Consider the following 16,262-nt stretch of genomic DNA (forward strand, 5'->3'; position numbering starts at 1 on the left):
CCTCGCTATGTTGAAATTCCCTTGGAATCAGCTATTTATCGACCCGAATCACCGCACCGGTGTGACATGCTTTGCCAGGGGGCGGCACCAGATTACCGTTTCGAGCAGAATTGATTGCGTGATCGGCATTGGAGTTGCTCTCACCGTCTGCCTCGAGGCTCTTTCCTTATCCACGACATCCACAACGTTATTCGTTCATTAAAGGTCCTCTACCATGAACAACGAAGACGCTGTGAACGCTTCTCCTCCGTCGCATATGGCGAGACAACAGGTCCTCACCAACTACGAGCTGGTTTCTGCGGTCATGTCTTCCTTCGATTGCACACTTAGTACCGCTGAAGGACGAGCGACTCTCTTCAAAGCGGCGCTCGTCTGCAAATCTTTCACAGGACCAGCTTTGGACGCTCTCTGGGAGAGAATTGACTCCTTTATTCCCATTCTGAAGCTCCTCCCGGGGCTTAGGGAATACGAGTCCTCGTACGTGAGTCACGCACCTTCTGGATCGCGCCCATCTCCTCTGACCTCGGGGTTTCCCATCACTTTTCAGTATTTTCATGGCAGTATCGTGCTATCACCATTCCTTGAATATGCGAAGAGGGTTAGAGAACTTACTATCCCTACTATCGAGGAGGAAATCGCCTTCTCGGGTCAGGTGTTCGCAAGGCTAGCGAAGCAACTGAACGGAAAGCCGCTGCTTCCTGGGTTAGTTCGAATCCGGATCGAAGACGTGGATAACATGGCGTCGAATCTGATTCCACTCCTTTCCTCACCCTCCGTGTCTGCCCTCGAGTTTCGCGGCGAATCGCTTGCCCGATCTCACCTCCATCAATCCCTCTTCCCATCTCTTGACGTCGACTTTCCGTTCCTGGAGAGCCTTTCCCTCGAAGACAGCTCTTCATCGTTCGAACACCACGACGACATCCTCCCGTTGTTGTTAAAACTGACGGGACTTCAAAGCCTGGAGATTCATATTCCTGGAACTATTGTCCAGCCCGAGTTCCTCGAATCTCTGGGCCGAAAGTTACCACGTCTGCGCCACCTTTCGCTCGACATCACCCTTCCTCACTCCGATTCCGTTTGCCCCTCTGGGTCCCAGTACGGACCTGAGATGTTCCCATCTCTCGAGTCACTCCACCTAACTCTGAGGGATGGATCGACGTGCCATTTCCACTCTTCGTCGATCACCATCTGCTCCACTTTCGACCCGCTGCTTCTATCCAGACTAACCTCGATGACAATATTCATGTCCCAGCCAACGGGTTCCGTGACTGATCTGAAGCGGGTCCTCCTTCGTGCTCCGAACTTCCAGCGCCTTACATTGACGCAGGCCAAAGACGACGTCGAGCACGATCCTCATCTCGAAGATGTTCTTTCGCTCCTCGAGATACCGACTCTGGAGGAACTTGTAATCGACACCAATTATATCGACTTCTCTGATGAGCGCGAGGAGGAGACATTGGCTCAAATCCTGGTGGACGCCGCGTACGGTGCATCTAACACCAAGCGGAAGACCACCCTTCGGGCTCTTGTTCTCCCTGTGACGGCAGATCAAATGATCTCCTCACTCGAATACATTGCACGCAATGCCCCAGGATTGAAGAAATTGTCCATCGGGATAAACTCGAGCATTGAATGCATACCGACGTGGAGAAGCACTCCAATACCAAGCACCCTCCGGCATCTGGAGATCAGCGACATGCGCCCGTCAATGGAGATGAATGGGAAAACTGACCACAGCGGTGTTGTAACCGATTTTGAAGACCAGATAGGCTTGGTATGACGGCCAAGTGTCGACGACGTTGGTGATGGCGTATCCTGCAGCCATGATGGTAATGAAGACAGCCGACTCGACTAGCATAGTGGTAATTCTGGTATAGACAATAACACCATCTGAGTCTCCTCCCGAAGCAAGCGGGAAGATCTTAAGGAGACGACTACGGAAACTCATCAGGCGGTACACGATGAGGAACGTCACGACGATGTGGAGCGCGAGGGAGATAAAGATGTCGACCGAGATGGCGATGTAGTTGTTGTATTCCCAATTGTGAATGGGAATAAACGCTCTGATGCTCACTCCTAGCTTTAGTAAGTAACAAGGCATCGTATGGTGCCAGCCTGACCTTACCAAGGGAGATCAGGAACACAAATACTGGAGCGATGGCAACCCAGAGATGGTCGTGCCAGATGACGAAGCATCTGTAAACCTATAAAGGACTCTTGGTTGAGTATCATGTCCCAACATACGAGACGGAACTACAGTCTTACAAGTAGTGCATCGCCGATCCACCTTTGCCCAATGAGTGTGAAGGACACAATATGATCGACGACCGAGTTATCGTGGCTGTGCAATGCTTCATTGACGTTATCAAGGGACTGAGAAGTGTCCAAGAAAATCCTGAAGGAGAATATTCCACTCGTTACGGCGTTGATGCAGGATATCACCGTCAACACCGAGGCGACGACCATGTAGAGCGTCAGGCCTTTCCTTCGAATGGACGACATATTCATGAAGAGGTTGAGGCCGTAGATGCACATGAAAACCTCGAGGGCTAGGTGTTCGCCATTCGTCTTAATCACTTTCCTTTTGCTGATAATGAGCTGAGACACTTCACCTGCAACCGGTATGGCCATAGAGCTGTTGGCCTGGAGGCCCACGGCTGTGTACCACCTATCGATGTTCCGAGCGGATTCCGACATGACCTGGCGAGGATTGGGATAGATAATGGGAGAGTGAAGAGGCGTACAAGGGACTCCTTCTCGACTCGCCGCGGCTCTATGTACTTGCTCAGTAGAGCTTCTTTTTCATGTCGTGCCAGTGATATTAATCGAGTTTGATAGAGCACTGATCGCGCGAAAGTCCCGAAAAGCAGAAGTGGATAGAAACTGTCAGTTAGCAGCTTCTTAGTGGTCCACATGCCCAATGGAAGTCGTTCTCTCCTTACTTTATTTATAGGCCACTAGGCTCCTTGATTTTCCAAGTCTCCACGAGCTTTGGAGAATCTTTCGAAGATAGATGACGCGGAATGGAAGGTCGAAGGGTACAGACTCTCTGGATGTCCTTGTACCTCTTGCTCAGTTGATAACATTGACATGTAACGCAGGACTGGCACAAGGAAAATGAGTGTCTTTCTGCTACGCTTGTGCCAGCTTGTCTGTACATTCTCGATATGCAGAGATTGCTTTGGGATTGAAGGAGTTAGTGTACGACCCCGCAGGAATCTCGAGCACCTGCTCTTCCGCCATTTGAGTCGCGAATCGTCGGGAAGGTCATGCCGAAGCATGGCTTCGGGTACGACGGGGCGGTGCAGCAGGGTTGTTTCAAGGGGATAGCCTGGTGCCAGCATCAGCCCTCCGTCCTAATTCGGGAAACATTACGGTAAGGGCGCCCGGCGCCCCAGCAAGTCCAAGTCCCTTTGAAAATCTCTCATTCTGTCCTTCAGACAATGTCACTCAACTGAGATGTTTGACGGCGTCTCCTTTCAAATAGGGGATGGTCCACCAAGGCACTGAAAGGCTCAGCGCCATTGGAACTAACGAGCAGAAGGAACACGCCGAGACGTCATCAGTGGATAACCCCATGTGCCGCTATCCACGGACGAACACGCCTGGTGACTTCTTTTGATACCCTCTAATTAGCGTTTGGTCTCAGGGTGCTTGTTATGTTTGGTAGGCAATACACCTACTGTACAGAAGCGGATGGATCGTCACAGCCCACTTTGTCGGGGCGAACCTGAACCAATCGTTTTTGATGCAAATAAGCGCCCGGTCAACGGTACTACTCGTCCATGCTGCGTAGATAGTTGGGGTTAACGGGTTGACAAAAAGTCAGGCCCAGTGGCTCCCCAGCATTTACCTAGCAGTCATGACGGATTCAAGTTTATCGCCTAAAGCTCAGTGCTCATGCCTCTCGAGCCTTCAGACACCCAATCTCGTCATGAGCACCTTGGAAAATTGTCGCTTAGCCTAATTGAAAAAAGGGGTTTGGTTGGATTAGAATAACTGGAACATGGACGGTCACACCATATGAAGCGTGTATTCCACTGGAAGGTTGGCGATTATGTTACAGACACACAGGCAGGACAGACAAAACGATGCAGTTGAGCGATAAGATTGAAATATGTGCCTATGGGGGTGAGATATAGTGTGTGGATGACGAGACCCGCCGAAAATTGAACACCGAAGTTATAACCCTTCCGAGCCGTACGTACAAAGGAAAGAGAATACAGGTTATGTGAAAGAAATACGAAGATGGATTGAGATGGGACAAAGACGATCGAAACATTAGAAATGAGGAAGGACAGAGGAGAGAAACCGTTCACCCTCAACGAATCACCGAAAAAAGCAACCCGTCAAAATGGGTAAAATAAATACTAAACAACGAAGGCCCGAAGCCCTAGATAATTAACACAAATACGAAAGGGATCAGAAAGAAGAAGCAGCACCACCGACGTTCGTGAATTCAGTGGACGTAGACCGCCGTGCGGTGCAATCGCATCTTCGCCAGCACCCCACTAACATTCGCAAGGGCGGAGACCACTATTCGAATCCATCCAGCATCAGAACCCACGCACAAATCGCTCAAACGTCCCCGATTTCTTCTTCCTAGGAGAGGTAGGTGCAGAGTTTGCACCCGCACTAGTCCCTTGATCACCCAAATCACCCCTCGAATGATCCCCAGGCGACGTCACACGCTGCAAAAGCGACCTGGACGACCTCGTCGGACTCTTGATACGCGGCGAGCTCGGATTCGCACTGCTAGAGCTTGGCGTTGGTACGTTTGGTGGGTGCCCGTTCGAGTGGTTGTTGGAATGAGAGACGGAATGAGAGTTGGACGAAGATGCCGAGGTGGAAACAGTGAGCTTGGGTCGATCCGAACCAGACGGACTTCGCCCGCGATAATACGAATACGAGTCCATGTTGGTGCTCTCGTTGGTTGTTGTAGATGGGACACGAGACCGAAGGATACTTCCCGACCTTCCTAAACTGGAAGTAAAGCTTGCTGACGAGCCTTGGTGTCGAAGAACGGAGGAGGGCGGTGAACCTGGAGGTGGCGACCCGAGTGCTGATGACGAAGGCGATCTCAGTACTGAAGACGAAGGTGGAGACCCAGAAGCAAGCGACGCATTCAACGGAGACCTATACGGCGAAGTTGGACTGGCAGGAACAGACGACTCGATTGACCAATCTTGCAGTTCTTCCCTCCCCATCGCCAATTCCTGACCACTCAGCTCCCTGATCTCCGTGGGCCCTGTCAACGCGAAGTTTTGTTCCGTTGACAAAGTGGTTGTTATGGACGTCGGGGTGGTAACTTGAGTCATCGTCAGCGACTGAGGTGCTTGAAGAGTCGTGGTAGGGCCGGTCAGAGCCGCAGTCGGTAACGCCGGCATACTAGGCCGCCTACCCGCCACAGGACTGGCAGGGGCAGGCGACGCAGGTCCCGACCCCAGATCAGACGAAACCCGTAGGTTAGTCTGCATTGAAGCCGAATGGTACAGCGATCCATGGCCACTTTGTCCGTGGCGAGCGTAAGAACTGACGGGTGAAGGCTGGGAAAGCGAATGTGTACGGCCATGTCGTGGTACCCTCTGCTGTTGCTGATGGACACCTTGAGCGTTGGAAAGAGGGGCCCCACCAGCCAAGGGGCTCGACTGTCCCCTCGCCACACCACGATTCGCAGGAACAGCCAACGACTCCATCGAAGACGGCGACGTCAGGCTGTGACTACTCGGAGCTACACTGGCAGAGGGATGGAGATGTCCATTACGCTGAACCCGGTGCAGCCTCCGATGCTCCTCGTGCCCGTGGTGGTCATGATTCCCAGTCTCAGGGACCACAAATGTCGGTAGCGCTGTACTTGTTGTCATCGATGTTATAACACCGACGGGTTCGTACGACCTCTTCTTGCGAACCATCATCTCCCGTTCCTCGATGACTGAACTTGGTGGCAGAGGAGCGGCTTCGTAGTCGGATTCGTCATCGTTGATGCCACGGGTGTCGACAGCGCCTTCGCCGACAATCTCGACGGTGGGGATAAGGGGAGCCTGAGATTGGGCATGTGCAGCAGCTTCAGCTTCGAGACGCGCCAGCTCTTCTTTTTCTTTCTTGACTCGGATTTGGCGCGGGAGGTCGGCGGTCCAGGCTTGCCACTCGAGTTCGCTCTCCTCCTCCTCTTCTTCATCACTCGCGTCGAAGATGAGTGGTTCGTCTTCATCGTCGTCGCTGTTCTCTTCATCACTCGCCTCCACCTTGACCTCGCCCTCCTGACCCTCCGCCTCACTAACGCCACCCTCTCCTTCCACACGTCCAATCTCCCCTTCACCATCCCCGCTATCCTCCACGCCCCCTCCCTCCATCGAGTCATCCTCCAAGTCATGTTCCCCAACTGACCCAAAAGGCCAATTCGAAATCAAACAAGGATCATCAATCTCATATCCTTCCTCCATCCTCTCCCCCATCGTGAGCAGCATCAACTCCACCGGCCTGCCCACCAAACCCATCCCAGCCCTTCTTGCTCGCAGCACCACCTCCATCCTCCACTCGGGGTACGGCAACGCACCCAGAGCACGGACGATAGTTTCAGGCCCGCGGCTGAGGTGGTCTTGCACTAGCGTCTCGAGACTCGCAGGGTGCTCACGTAACGGCGAAACAGATGGATCATCCGCGATAGGTTGAAGACCTTGAGGAGGGAAGAATGCGCCAGCGTCCGAGTGCGAACGACCGCGTGATGGGCTTGAAGGTGACGAGAGATGGTGTTGCGAGGCTAGGGCGTGCTGGCGATTGAGACCCATGAGACTGTTACTTCGCTTTGGAGGTCCGTAAGGCGGGGAAACGGCGCCCCCGTTAGAGGCGTTGGTAGTGCATTGGGTGATCATAGACCCCAGGCCTGGTAATCCTTGAAGGAAGGACGACGTGAGTGGTTCACCGAAGGATCGGTGGAGGACACGAAGGAGGCTGTTGTAGGCTACAATCGAAAGTATGATATCCACCGTCAGCGCCTCCAAAACAACATTAAATAAAAAATGTTCACGCACCAGCATCACTCCCCAAATCCATAATAATCCACTGAGCCTTCTGTCCACCCTCACGCTTCCTCCTCGGCTTCACAGTAGACGCAGTAGCAATCGAAGCTGAACGCGCTTTATGCGTTGGTCGCTCAGTAGCCGAAGACGCAGCGGTAGATGTCGTAGTAGGAGGCGGAGGTAAACTTGACTTGGCCACGCCATCCTTCACTGTGTCAACCTCCTTCGTCCCTACTCCCCCACTGACACTCGCGTTCGAAGCGCTACCCACACCACCATTCGCCGCAGCATTTGACGCATCACCACCTGTACCTGTCCCGCCAATCCCAGTCCCAGCTTTATGGCCCTTCCTCCGTCTATACCCCCTAAACACCTCCCAATCCTCGTCATCATAGATATCATCATCACTCCCACTATCTTTGGCAGCGAATACGGGCGACGAAAGCGCGAGTGATTCAGAGCCGTCGCTCGCGTAGCCTGCGGGGTCGACTGGGTGGTTGTCGTCGTGGTCATCTCCATCGCGCTCGTGCGGGGCTAGAGATCGGTCGTCTGCCCTTCGAGGGCCACCTCGGAAGTCTTCATGCGCGGTAAACTCCTCAGCAGCGGCAACTTCCGTATCTACACTCCTAAACGACGAGTCGGCAGCGAGTGGAGACGTCCCCGACCTCAGCGAAGACGAAAGCGCAGTGGCAGTTACGGGGGTGGTAGGGTGGTGGTGATCGTGGCTGTCGTCACTCATCGCCTTGGGTGGAGGCGACGCAGCTGCACGTCGAGACGACGCATCGTTGGTTGACATCAAGGAGCTCGCGTCCGAGTCCACTCCTCGTCCTCCTCCGGTACTACGATCTCCACCGAGACTGTACCCAGCAAAACTCTGGCTTCCGCCTAAGCTGAGACCACCACGACTCCTCTTGCTCCTCAACGCCCTGAGGTTCGACGCGAGATCCTTCTTATCGGTGGGGCTCATATCTGGCACAGAGTCGACTTGGTATGAGCTAGGTGTGGGCTGCGAGGAGTGATCGTTAGCACTCTGATATCGAAAGCGGCAGAAGACGTACCGGAACAGCATCCTCCCCATCCTTCTCCTTCTCCCTCTCCCTCTCCTTCCCCTTACTCGACGCAGTCCCCTTCCTCCCCCTCCCCAAAATCCACGAACTCGAACTCGTCATCCCAACCTCATCCTCCGCTTTCTCCCTCTTCTTCTCCTCCTTCTCCCTCCTCTTCCTCTCCTCTTTTTCCTCCTTCTCTTTCTTTTTCCGTTCATCCTCGAGTTTCTTTTCTTCCTTCTCCCTCTTCTTCCGCTCTTCTTTCTCCTCCTTGGTCTCTTTGTGCCCGCCGAAAAGCGAGCCGAAACTGAGAGTCGTCTCGCTGCCGCCGCCGCCGCTGTTGCCGAGACTAGCGCCGCCTGTTCCTAGACCGAGTGTAACCAGTGGATTAGGTGTAGGCGGATGCGACGCCGCTGAGAGGAGGGAATGCGAACTTCCTAATGCCGGTAGAGAAGGTCGACGGTCGCTAATGACACTCCCCAATTTAGCCCCAAAATTGACATCGCCGAATGAACCTAGACGACGCAAGCTTGGAATACAGGACGAAAGAAAAGAGAAAAGAGAGACGAACCTAGGTGCAAGGAACTACTCCCCCCTTTAGTCTTCTTCTCCTTCTCTCTATCACGCTTGGACGAACCACTCCAGGTAACGTCCTCCCACAACTGCCTCTCCCTCTCCTTCAACTCCCTCTGTCTTTCGCGTTCTCGTTCTCGTTCCCTATCTCGCTCCCCGTCCCTCCTCTCTCGCTCCCGCTCTCGATCCCCCCGCTCCCTATCCTTCCTCTCCCTCTCCGCCCGATCCCACTCCGGGTCCAAAAAGCCACCACTGATCAGGCCAGCGGTGATACTGGGCCCAACAACGTCGCCCAGCGACGGCGCAGTAGACGTGTACGTCCTCCCCTCTCTATCCTTCCCATTGGCAGACCGCTCAGGGCAGTCATCCGGGTACCCAGAGAACGGGTTCGGTCTACTATCCCCGCCGCACCCACTCCCACCGGGTCCGCGCGACCGCGAACTATCCCGCACGACGCTCTTGAACTTGGCACATACAATCCGCATACCGACTGCCTCCGCCTCTTCTTTCGTACGTGGTACGAACGTACGCGGGTTCGCCTCGTAGCGTGCTCGGGGATCCCCGAACTCCCGCTCTCGTCGTCTCCGTTCGCGGCTCTTTGCGCGGGCGGCTGCTGAGGCAGCGGCGGACGTCGAACTCGAGGAAGGCGGTGGGTGGGATGGGTGACCTGACGCTGAGGATGGTGCATGGGACGAGGTCGAACCCGGCGCTCGAGCCTGCGACTGCTGAGCACCCCTAGCCCTGACAGACACAGATCGACCCAAGGGTCTCTCACCCTCGTCATCCTCCTCGTACGCATCGTCATCCGCGTCGCTCGTCACCTTCGTTCGGGAGGGCTGACCGTGCTTCAACTGGCCCTGGGTGGGATTGCTGGATGAAGGACCACGGATGGTAGACGTAGGCGAGGAAGGTGGTTGTTCACCACCCGCTGCATTCGACGATTTCGTCAACACAGCGGATGGCCTTGATCTGTGACTTGACGTCGAGGATGGAGGCGGGGGAGATCGATGGCTTGATCGCGAAGTCGGAGGTGGAGGAGACCGGTGTCGGTGGACATGGTGGTGGTGATGGTGGTGGTGCGCCTCTCGTGCCCTTCGCTGCCTTGTTCGTTTGTTGTTATCGAGGGATTCAGTGAGTTGATCTGCGTCTCGAAGAGTAAGGAGGTTGGCGAGTGGGAAAGAGTGTGTCGGTTCAGAGTCCTGTAGGATGTAGATGGAAAGGGTTAGATTACCGTAGTTGGGAGGAAGGAAATAAAAGATGAATTAGAAGAGACGCACCCCGCGTTCACGTAAAAAGAATATCCAGCCTTCTCGAATGATCAACCACCTCTCGCCCCACTCGAACCCACTCCTCGTATAGCCATATGGATATCCATAGCCGTCGCCTCCCCTATAACCACTTCCACTTCCTGACCCTCCAACAGCATCGCCTCCAGACGAACTAGCACTCGCCCCCTTCTCCCACCGCCCCAACCCCGCAAACCCAAAATTTAACGCCAACTCGGCATCCAAATCCCTGTCCCTATCAGACTTGAACATCTCCGTGTGTCCCCAAGACGCTTCTCCCACACTCGCGCCAAACTGCGCATAAGATGGCCCGAACCACGGTTTACTCGACGTTGATTTACTCGAGGATCCGTATGCGGATCCTGGTTTGCTGGAGCTGGCATGGAGGTGGTGGTGCGGCGGGGGAGACATGAACCCGCCATAGAGGTAGTCGTCGTCTTCGCGGTGGGAAAATCGCAGGATGCGTATCCACCCTTCCCAGTATGGCTCCGAATACGCTTCGGGCATCGACCGCGGGAGATGCACGATTCGAGCTGAGTGGGGGGCCATGAGTGCCTCCAGTTCTCTTCTCTTCTTCTTGCTCTTCCCCTTGAGAAGTTGGGCAGGGGGTTTGAGAAGGGCAAAGGGAAACGTCGCTGTGATGGGTGTGAACCCGGGTGCGGTGTAGTGGTCGGGCGAGATGGCGTAGTGTAGTTCGAGAATTTCGTAGGCTGCGAGATCGTACTCTGATACTGTGTACTCGTCTTCCAGGATCTGGGTTGTGGAGAAGCGAACGAGTGCGAACGAGAGGTGGGCAATGTCGGGTACGGATTTGTGGTCGGGCGGTACGGCCAACGTGCTCGAGGTGCTCCCTTTGTGCTGCACACGATTGGTTGACGGTTCGTAGGGTTTGAGGCGTCCTCCATGACCTGACTTCGATGAAGAAGGGACGACGCGTCCACCCTCCAAGACTACCTCGTTGACACTAGCCATCTCGTCCCCATCTCTCCCCTTTCCTTTCCCCATACCCATCCCATCGAAATCATCGTCATCCCCAATCTCGCTGTCATCGTCGTCGCTGATGGCGAAGCCGGGGGTGCGAAACAGAATAGGGCTGCTGGGACGGTGGCTGGGATCAGGAGCGAATGTGATGGGTGATGGAGGTCGTTGGGAGGTGCCTTGCTCTGTGAACGGTAGCGGCGGGTCAGGGGGCGTAAAGCTCAGTCCTAGACAACGAGCGAGCGCGTGGTGCTTCACAGCCTTGATCTTCCAGTACGGCGCGATGTGCGTTTGGATCCATTGGTCGTGTGGGACTAGAAATCGGATTTAGCATGGATTTTGGGCTTTGTAGTGAGATCTGGACGCACCGAATCGAATTACGACGGGTTTGTGTAGTGGATGTGGTTTTGAAGTGCCGAGTTTTGAAAGTAAGGATGTGGATGGTTTGGGTATAGATTCTGCCATCTAGTCAATCCAGCCTTTCCTGTTCAACGCGGGATAAGCCATCTTCTCCTCGTGGTACCCAACGTGAAAGATTCCGCACCGCAAGTTAACCGACGTGTCAAATTCGTCCTTTTCCTTCCTTCCAACACTTCCTCTCCCTGAGACCTTCCATCGCCGTCAGTCAGCATTCGCAAATCGTCAAGGGTTGGACAAGACGCACTGATAGAAATCGACAGCTAATCCTTTAGCTTACACCCGATATTTAGCCTTTATGGTTTAGTTTGGCGCGATCATGGATTAGTGAGGTTTCTTCTCCTGTTGTAGAGAATCAGAATATTGTTGAGCAGAGTAGCTGGATGCACACCTTTCAGAGTCAAGAAAAGGGGTATCTGGTCGTGGAGGAAGGGAAGAACCCAGAGCGGTATGCGCAAGCGCGACGATGCAATGTCACCGACATGAGCCTTTGCCGCGGGACTGCCGAGACAGGATTGATGCCATCACGTTCGGAGATTGCGGGGTAGAAACACCAACAATTTGGACGTTTCGACCCCTGAGTTTGAGTTTGGCACTGGCAGGCGCATTGGAAGCCTGAGTCGCAAGGCAGTGTCTGACGTTCGATTATGGCAGCTTGTAACACGGTACCTGCGTTGGGATTTAATGAAAGATAGAGCGGAAGATAACCTGTTTCCGCTTGGAGAAAACTACCCCACCTTGACGCCCACAAGCCCATCCCCGAGCCCCGATGCGTACATCCATGATCCCCGCATTCTCGACTTCGATTTCTCCAAGGACATACCTATATGCGCGTTTCTCATTGCTCCACAGCAGTTACGACATGTAGACTCGGATGATTCTGGTTCACTTTGGACCTCGTTCAGGATTGTCGGGCTCACCTTCACAAAGTAACCAAAGTGGCTGTTAGGTTATCGACTTCCTAGGTTGCTAGGTCGAATTGGAAGTGAAAAGTTGTCCTTTAGTGTCAATCCAAGGACCTGTAATATTCCTCAAAAAGAAATTTAAAACACTGTACCGGTCAGCCAGACGCGGCTGTGTCTCACAAGATAGAACGTCGCCCATACAGATGTCAGGAACGCCAGTCTTTCGCGGAGGCCATACAAGTGGCTGCTCAGGTGTTACAGTGAGACGAGATAGAAAGATGGGGAATGGAAACAAGGAGTACGCACTCGAAACTCGAGATTTTATGCATTTTTACAACGACGCACGGTCCAACCGATCGACGCCTGTCCCAAAATGAAAAGAAGCTTTCAAAATGAGTCAGGTACGACTATCAACTGACAAAGTTAGGCAGAGAAGTGTCATGAATTTGATGAGAAGTATCGGACTGACGCTTCTATGAGGCGCAAAAGAGGGAAGAGGGTCGCCCGATTGGGCAGGATGTGGCTGGAAGAAACGTGATAACTGACGCGAAGGTCAGGTATAACTCTCAGGCTAGTGCGCAAGAGCCAGTATAACCAGCGAATTGAGCTTGAATTCGCTAAATAATTAAATCAAGTACATTGCTCTACTGGTATACATCCTCCAACTTGAAATTGACGCCGCTGAAAGACAGAGTGAACTCCGCTCGATTCAAGCTAGCGGTAGAGACGTTCACTCCTTTCTTCAGAGGTGGAGGATGGATTCCTTTGGCTGGTGCGTTTGCCCACTGCTCGCCCCGCAATGGCTTTGTCCTTTGATATGCTAATGGCCTTTCGACAATAGGTACTCAATATCATTTCATTTGCGAAATTCCCATCTTGGCTTCATACGAAGTGCGAACGAGCCTCGGGGCTTGGGACGGCAAATGGGTAAGTCATATTCCTGTCGGGCCTCGCTCTCCATCTGATCCTATACTCTATTCCATCAGTTCTACCTCGTATCGAAATTTGTCGTGCCCGCTAACAAGTCGAAGAAGAAACGAAAGTCGAGACCTGCCGTCACGAGCAGAAACGCAAACCCTGACGCCCTAGCCTCCTCCGGACACCCTCCTGCGAAGACGATGTCTCTTCTGGTACCTCCACCCCCGCTTCTGGATCATCCGCCACTTCCAACCCTGTCGGTGCTAAAGGCCTCGCTGCACAACTTCTGAAGGCCAAGGCCGAGTCCGCAAATGGATCTGCTACCCCCTCCTCCAAACGAGTCGAGCACGACGACTTGGATATCGAAGAACCTGATGGTGCCCAGGTCCACACAATCGCCATCTCCCGATGCTGCTTCAAGGTCGGACGAATCACCGTGCCGCCCGCGTTGGTGTTTTCATTGTGCGGTATGAGCTCGGAAGGCGCGACTTTATCCTCCACATCGGTCGTCTCTTCCAAGGACTTCAAGCGCGGCAGCCTCCCGCCCCACTGGTCTGCGGTTCGGGCTACTTGCTCGCCTTCGAACGTGAGCGCAAAAGGCAAGGGGAAGGCCAAGGTTGGAGGGTATGGGGGTTGGAGGGTATGGGACGTTTGACCCGCGTGCGATCAATCGGTTCTTGAAGGGCGGGTGGAAGGAGGTGGAGGACCCCAAAGATAAGTGGTGGGAGCGGGCGTTTGATAGTGTCAAGGAGGAGAATGAGTCTCGCCTGAGGAAGTTGGAGGGCAGGGTGTGAGTGCGGTTGTTTAGTTTACATGATTAATCTTTAGACATTCATTCAGCGCATAGTGTACACCTTCGATGTAGGCACATTACTCTAATTTGCATATCTTCTCAACGACAGCCGCGATATGATCGAGGCGAGTCCAGGACGGGTCATGAGAAGTTCAACGTTCAGCCGTGGTTGGGCGCTTAATAAATGAATACAGCTGGCGGGGGACTAAACGAACACGGCATCTTTTTTTTATTGAAGCGCTAATGCTATCTGTAGCAGGATGAACGCGACACGTGCTTTTAGGGCGGTCAAAGGCCTTACCCATTGTCGACGGTACCACCTGAGCCCCCTGTTTCAATTGCTCGAGATGGTCCAGCTCCAGCCCTTCTGAAAGAGGATGCATCGTCTCCGCCTTTAGTAGGCTTAGTAGTCGATGGTCCCGTCTGCAGTGGTAGGATTTTTGCTCGGAGGAGCTGTTTCCCATACCCGCAAGTAGTGAACCTGGACCTGGACCTTTGCGTAACCACCATCGGTTTCTGTGCCACCATGTCCATTATAGTCTTTGTTGTCTGTGCAGGGGGTGCGTCGAATCTCAGGGTGTTTTGTCGTGACTCCGTGAACCGGACTTCTTTAGGACAATGGATTGCTGTAAAATCGGAGCCAATAAGATTCTCTTTGTCTATCTACCTGTCCCATACCACTCAACTTAATATTCAAGCTGGTAGAATAAGGTTGAAGGAGCGAGTAGCCCTGGGTATAACTTGGTTCGCGTTTGGAGACCAGAACCAAGGCAGAACGTGACCGCGACATTCCCGACGCGGCCGTCGAATACGCGTGTCGGAGCTTGAATCCAATTTAGGCGCGCCATTGACTCTGCCAAGAGGAGTTCCGCGAGCGCATATAACGCCTTTGCTGTTCCTCTCCTTATCTACAGATTTACGTGACACAATCAGTATATCTCTCTACAAAAATCCACTTACCAGGCGAGGTGGTCCATACCAACGGTGGCTGCTTTGTTTGACTTAGGTAATGCAGTTGCCATTTTGAACGGAGTTTGAATTCAACCTTGTAAAGCCACGGTCGCTTTGACGCATGTTGGTTAACGGTGAACCACTACGAACCATGGAATCTTCTCCTGAGTCGCCTCCGGCGTCTCCCTCGCAAACAACTGTCCCTGGGTCACCTACGACGTCTGGCACGGCGTCTCGCCCTCAAACACCCACCAACAAGAACATAGCTGTAATAAGCGCGGCGTGGGCAAGCCCACCCAGGGCCGGCATCCCCTGCCGAACTCCACCAAAACTCACCACCACTTCCAGCGACAGTCAGTGAACCCCGTTGGAACTAGCATCGCGTTCATCGGGGTCCAGTGATCGTCGATGGCATTAGCAATTTCCAGCGAACCCCGGTGAACGACAGCGGCCGAAGGGCCATGATCGATGGATTTTGTCCCGAGTCATCGCTTAATGATACCACCCCCAGTGGACTCCAGTGGCCCCCACCAATCACCACGGGTGGTTCACTTCGACCTTTTAATAGACCATCCCAGCAGCGTAAATACCAGTTTATTTGTAATGGCAATAATGAAGGCACAAGTTATATGGGTTCCGAATGCCACCTTTGAGTAGGCACAGCCCCGGGCGCCTATTAGTTGTGCACGCCCCTTCTCCTGAACAGCCGATTTTCAATTCACATAACTGGGTTGTATCTAAGGATCTCCATTATAATTAGTTGATCTTCAAGTTACAAGCAAAGTTTGTGGCTGTAACTCGAGAAAATGGTGGTACAGGAGGAGGCATGTTGGTGCCCGGACCATGAGACTAAGGTAGGTTGCATGAGCCATATCTTCTGGATGGTGTCGTTCCAACTCGTTATTTCAATATGATCTCAAATGCCATATTACAAAGCTCCAACGTATCGATCTTCATCAAAAGTCTGCGGTTAGTTAAATAGAAATTAGAGAGAAACAAATGAATTTCTACCCCACGGGGTATGCAAGAGCCCATATCTTCTGAACAGCACTATTCCAATCAACGATATAGAGGTAGACTTAATTGGTATCCTGCAAAGCTTTAAAGATTAAGATATTGACAAACGTTCGTGGCTAGAACTAGAGAAAACATGTAATTTAGCCAAAGTCCCCTTCCGGCGGGGTTCAGTGAGCTTAACCCCACGTGTTCCGGTGGAGGTCAGCGGGCTCCAGCGACCACCGAGGAGTACGCTGGAGGTCAGTGGGGGCCGGCGGGCGCTGGTCCCTCGAGGTGAGAGGCGCTCAGCGACAGCCAGCGCGTTCCCACACCGGTCCAACGGAGGTCGCTGGCAAATAGTGACAAACACCGAACCCCAG

The 16,262-nt window shown here is 53.3% G+C and overlaps 5 protein-coding genes across 5 annotated transcripts; 2 read left to right on the plus strand and 3 right to left on the minus strand.

The window, feature by feature from the left end:
• Positions 1 to 214: 214 nt before the first annotated feature.
• Positions 215 to 1,632, plus strand: CC1G_15632 (hypothetical protein; the record flags this gene model as incomplete). Its single annotated transcript, XM_002911044.1, has 3 exons — positions 215 to 481; positions 548 to 1,482; positions 1,593 to 1,632. The coding sequence occupies 3 exons, from the start codon at positions 215 to 217 to the stop codon at positions 1,630 to 1,632; spliced, it is 1,242 nt and encodes a 413-aa protein (XP_002911090.1).
• A 73-nt stretch (positions 1,633 to 1,705) lies between these two features.
• On the minus strand, positions 1,706 to 2,697 carry CC1G_07211 (hypothetical protein; the record flags this gene model as incomplete). Its single annotated transcript, XM_001840429.2, has 3 exons — positions 1,706 to 2,076; positions 2,126 to 2,204; positions 2,266 to 2,697. The coding sequence occupies 3 exons, from the start codon at positions 2,695 to 2,697 to the stop codon at positions 1,706 to 1,708; spliced, it is 882 nt and encodes a 293-aa protein (XP_001840481.2).
• Positions 2,698 to 4,556: 1,859 nt separating this feature from the next.
• CC1G_07210 (hypothetical protein) lies at positions 4,557 to 11,367 on the minus strand (the record flags this gene model as incomplete). Its single annotated transcript, XM_001840428.2, has 6 exons — positions 4,557 to 6,961; positions 7,032 to 8,025; positions 8,078 to 8,580; positions 8,637 to 9,837; positions 9,916 to 11,216; positions 11,271 to 11,367. 6 exons carry the CDS (start codon positions 11,365 to 11,367, stop codon positions 4,557 to 4,559), a joined length of 6,501 nt encoding a protein of 2,166 aa, XP_001840480.2.
• Positions 11,368 to 12,502: 1,135 nt separating this feature from the next.
• Positions 12,503 to 13,936, plus strand: CC1G_07209 (hypothetical protein; the record flags this gene model as incomplete). The annotated part of the gene is made up of 6 exons (XM_001840427.2): positions 12,503 to 12,522; positions 12,917 to 12,996; positions 13,066 to 13,151; positions 13,211 to 13,266; positions 13,314 to 13,758; positions 13,826 to 13,936. 6 exons carry the CDS (start codon positions 12,503 to 12,505, stop codon positions 13,934 to 13,936), a joined length of 798 nt encoding a protein of 265 aa, XP_001840479.2.
• A 692-nt stretch (positions 13,937 to 14,628) lies between these two features.
• On the minus strand, positions 14,629 to 15,349 carry CC1G_07208 (hypothetical protein; the record flags this gene model as incomplete). The annotated part of the gene is made up of 3 exons (XM_001840426.2): positions 14,629 to 14,843; positions 14,896 to 14,980; positions 15,320 to 15,349. 3 exons carry the CDS (start codon positions 15,347 to 15,349, stop codon positions 14,629 to 14,631), a joined length of 330 nt encoding a protein of 109 aa, XP_001840478.2.
• Positions 15,350 to 16,262: the final 913 nt, after the last annotated feature.

Source organism: Coprinopsis cinerea, assembly GCF_000182895.1.
Source record: "Coprinopsis cinerea okayama7#130 chromosome 6 map unlocalized cont3.6, whole genome shotgun sequence".
NCBI lineage: Eukaryota > Fungi > Basidiomycota > Agaricomycetes > Agaricales > Psathyrellaceae > Coprinopsis > Coprinopsis cinerea.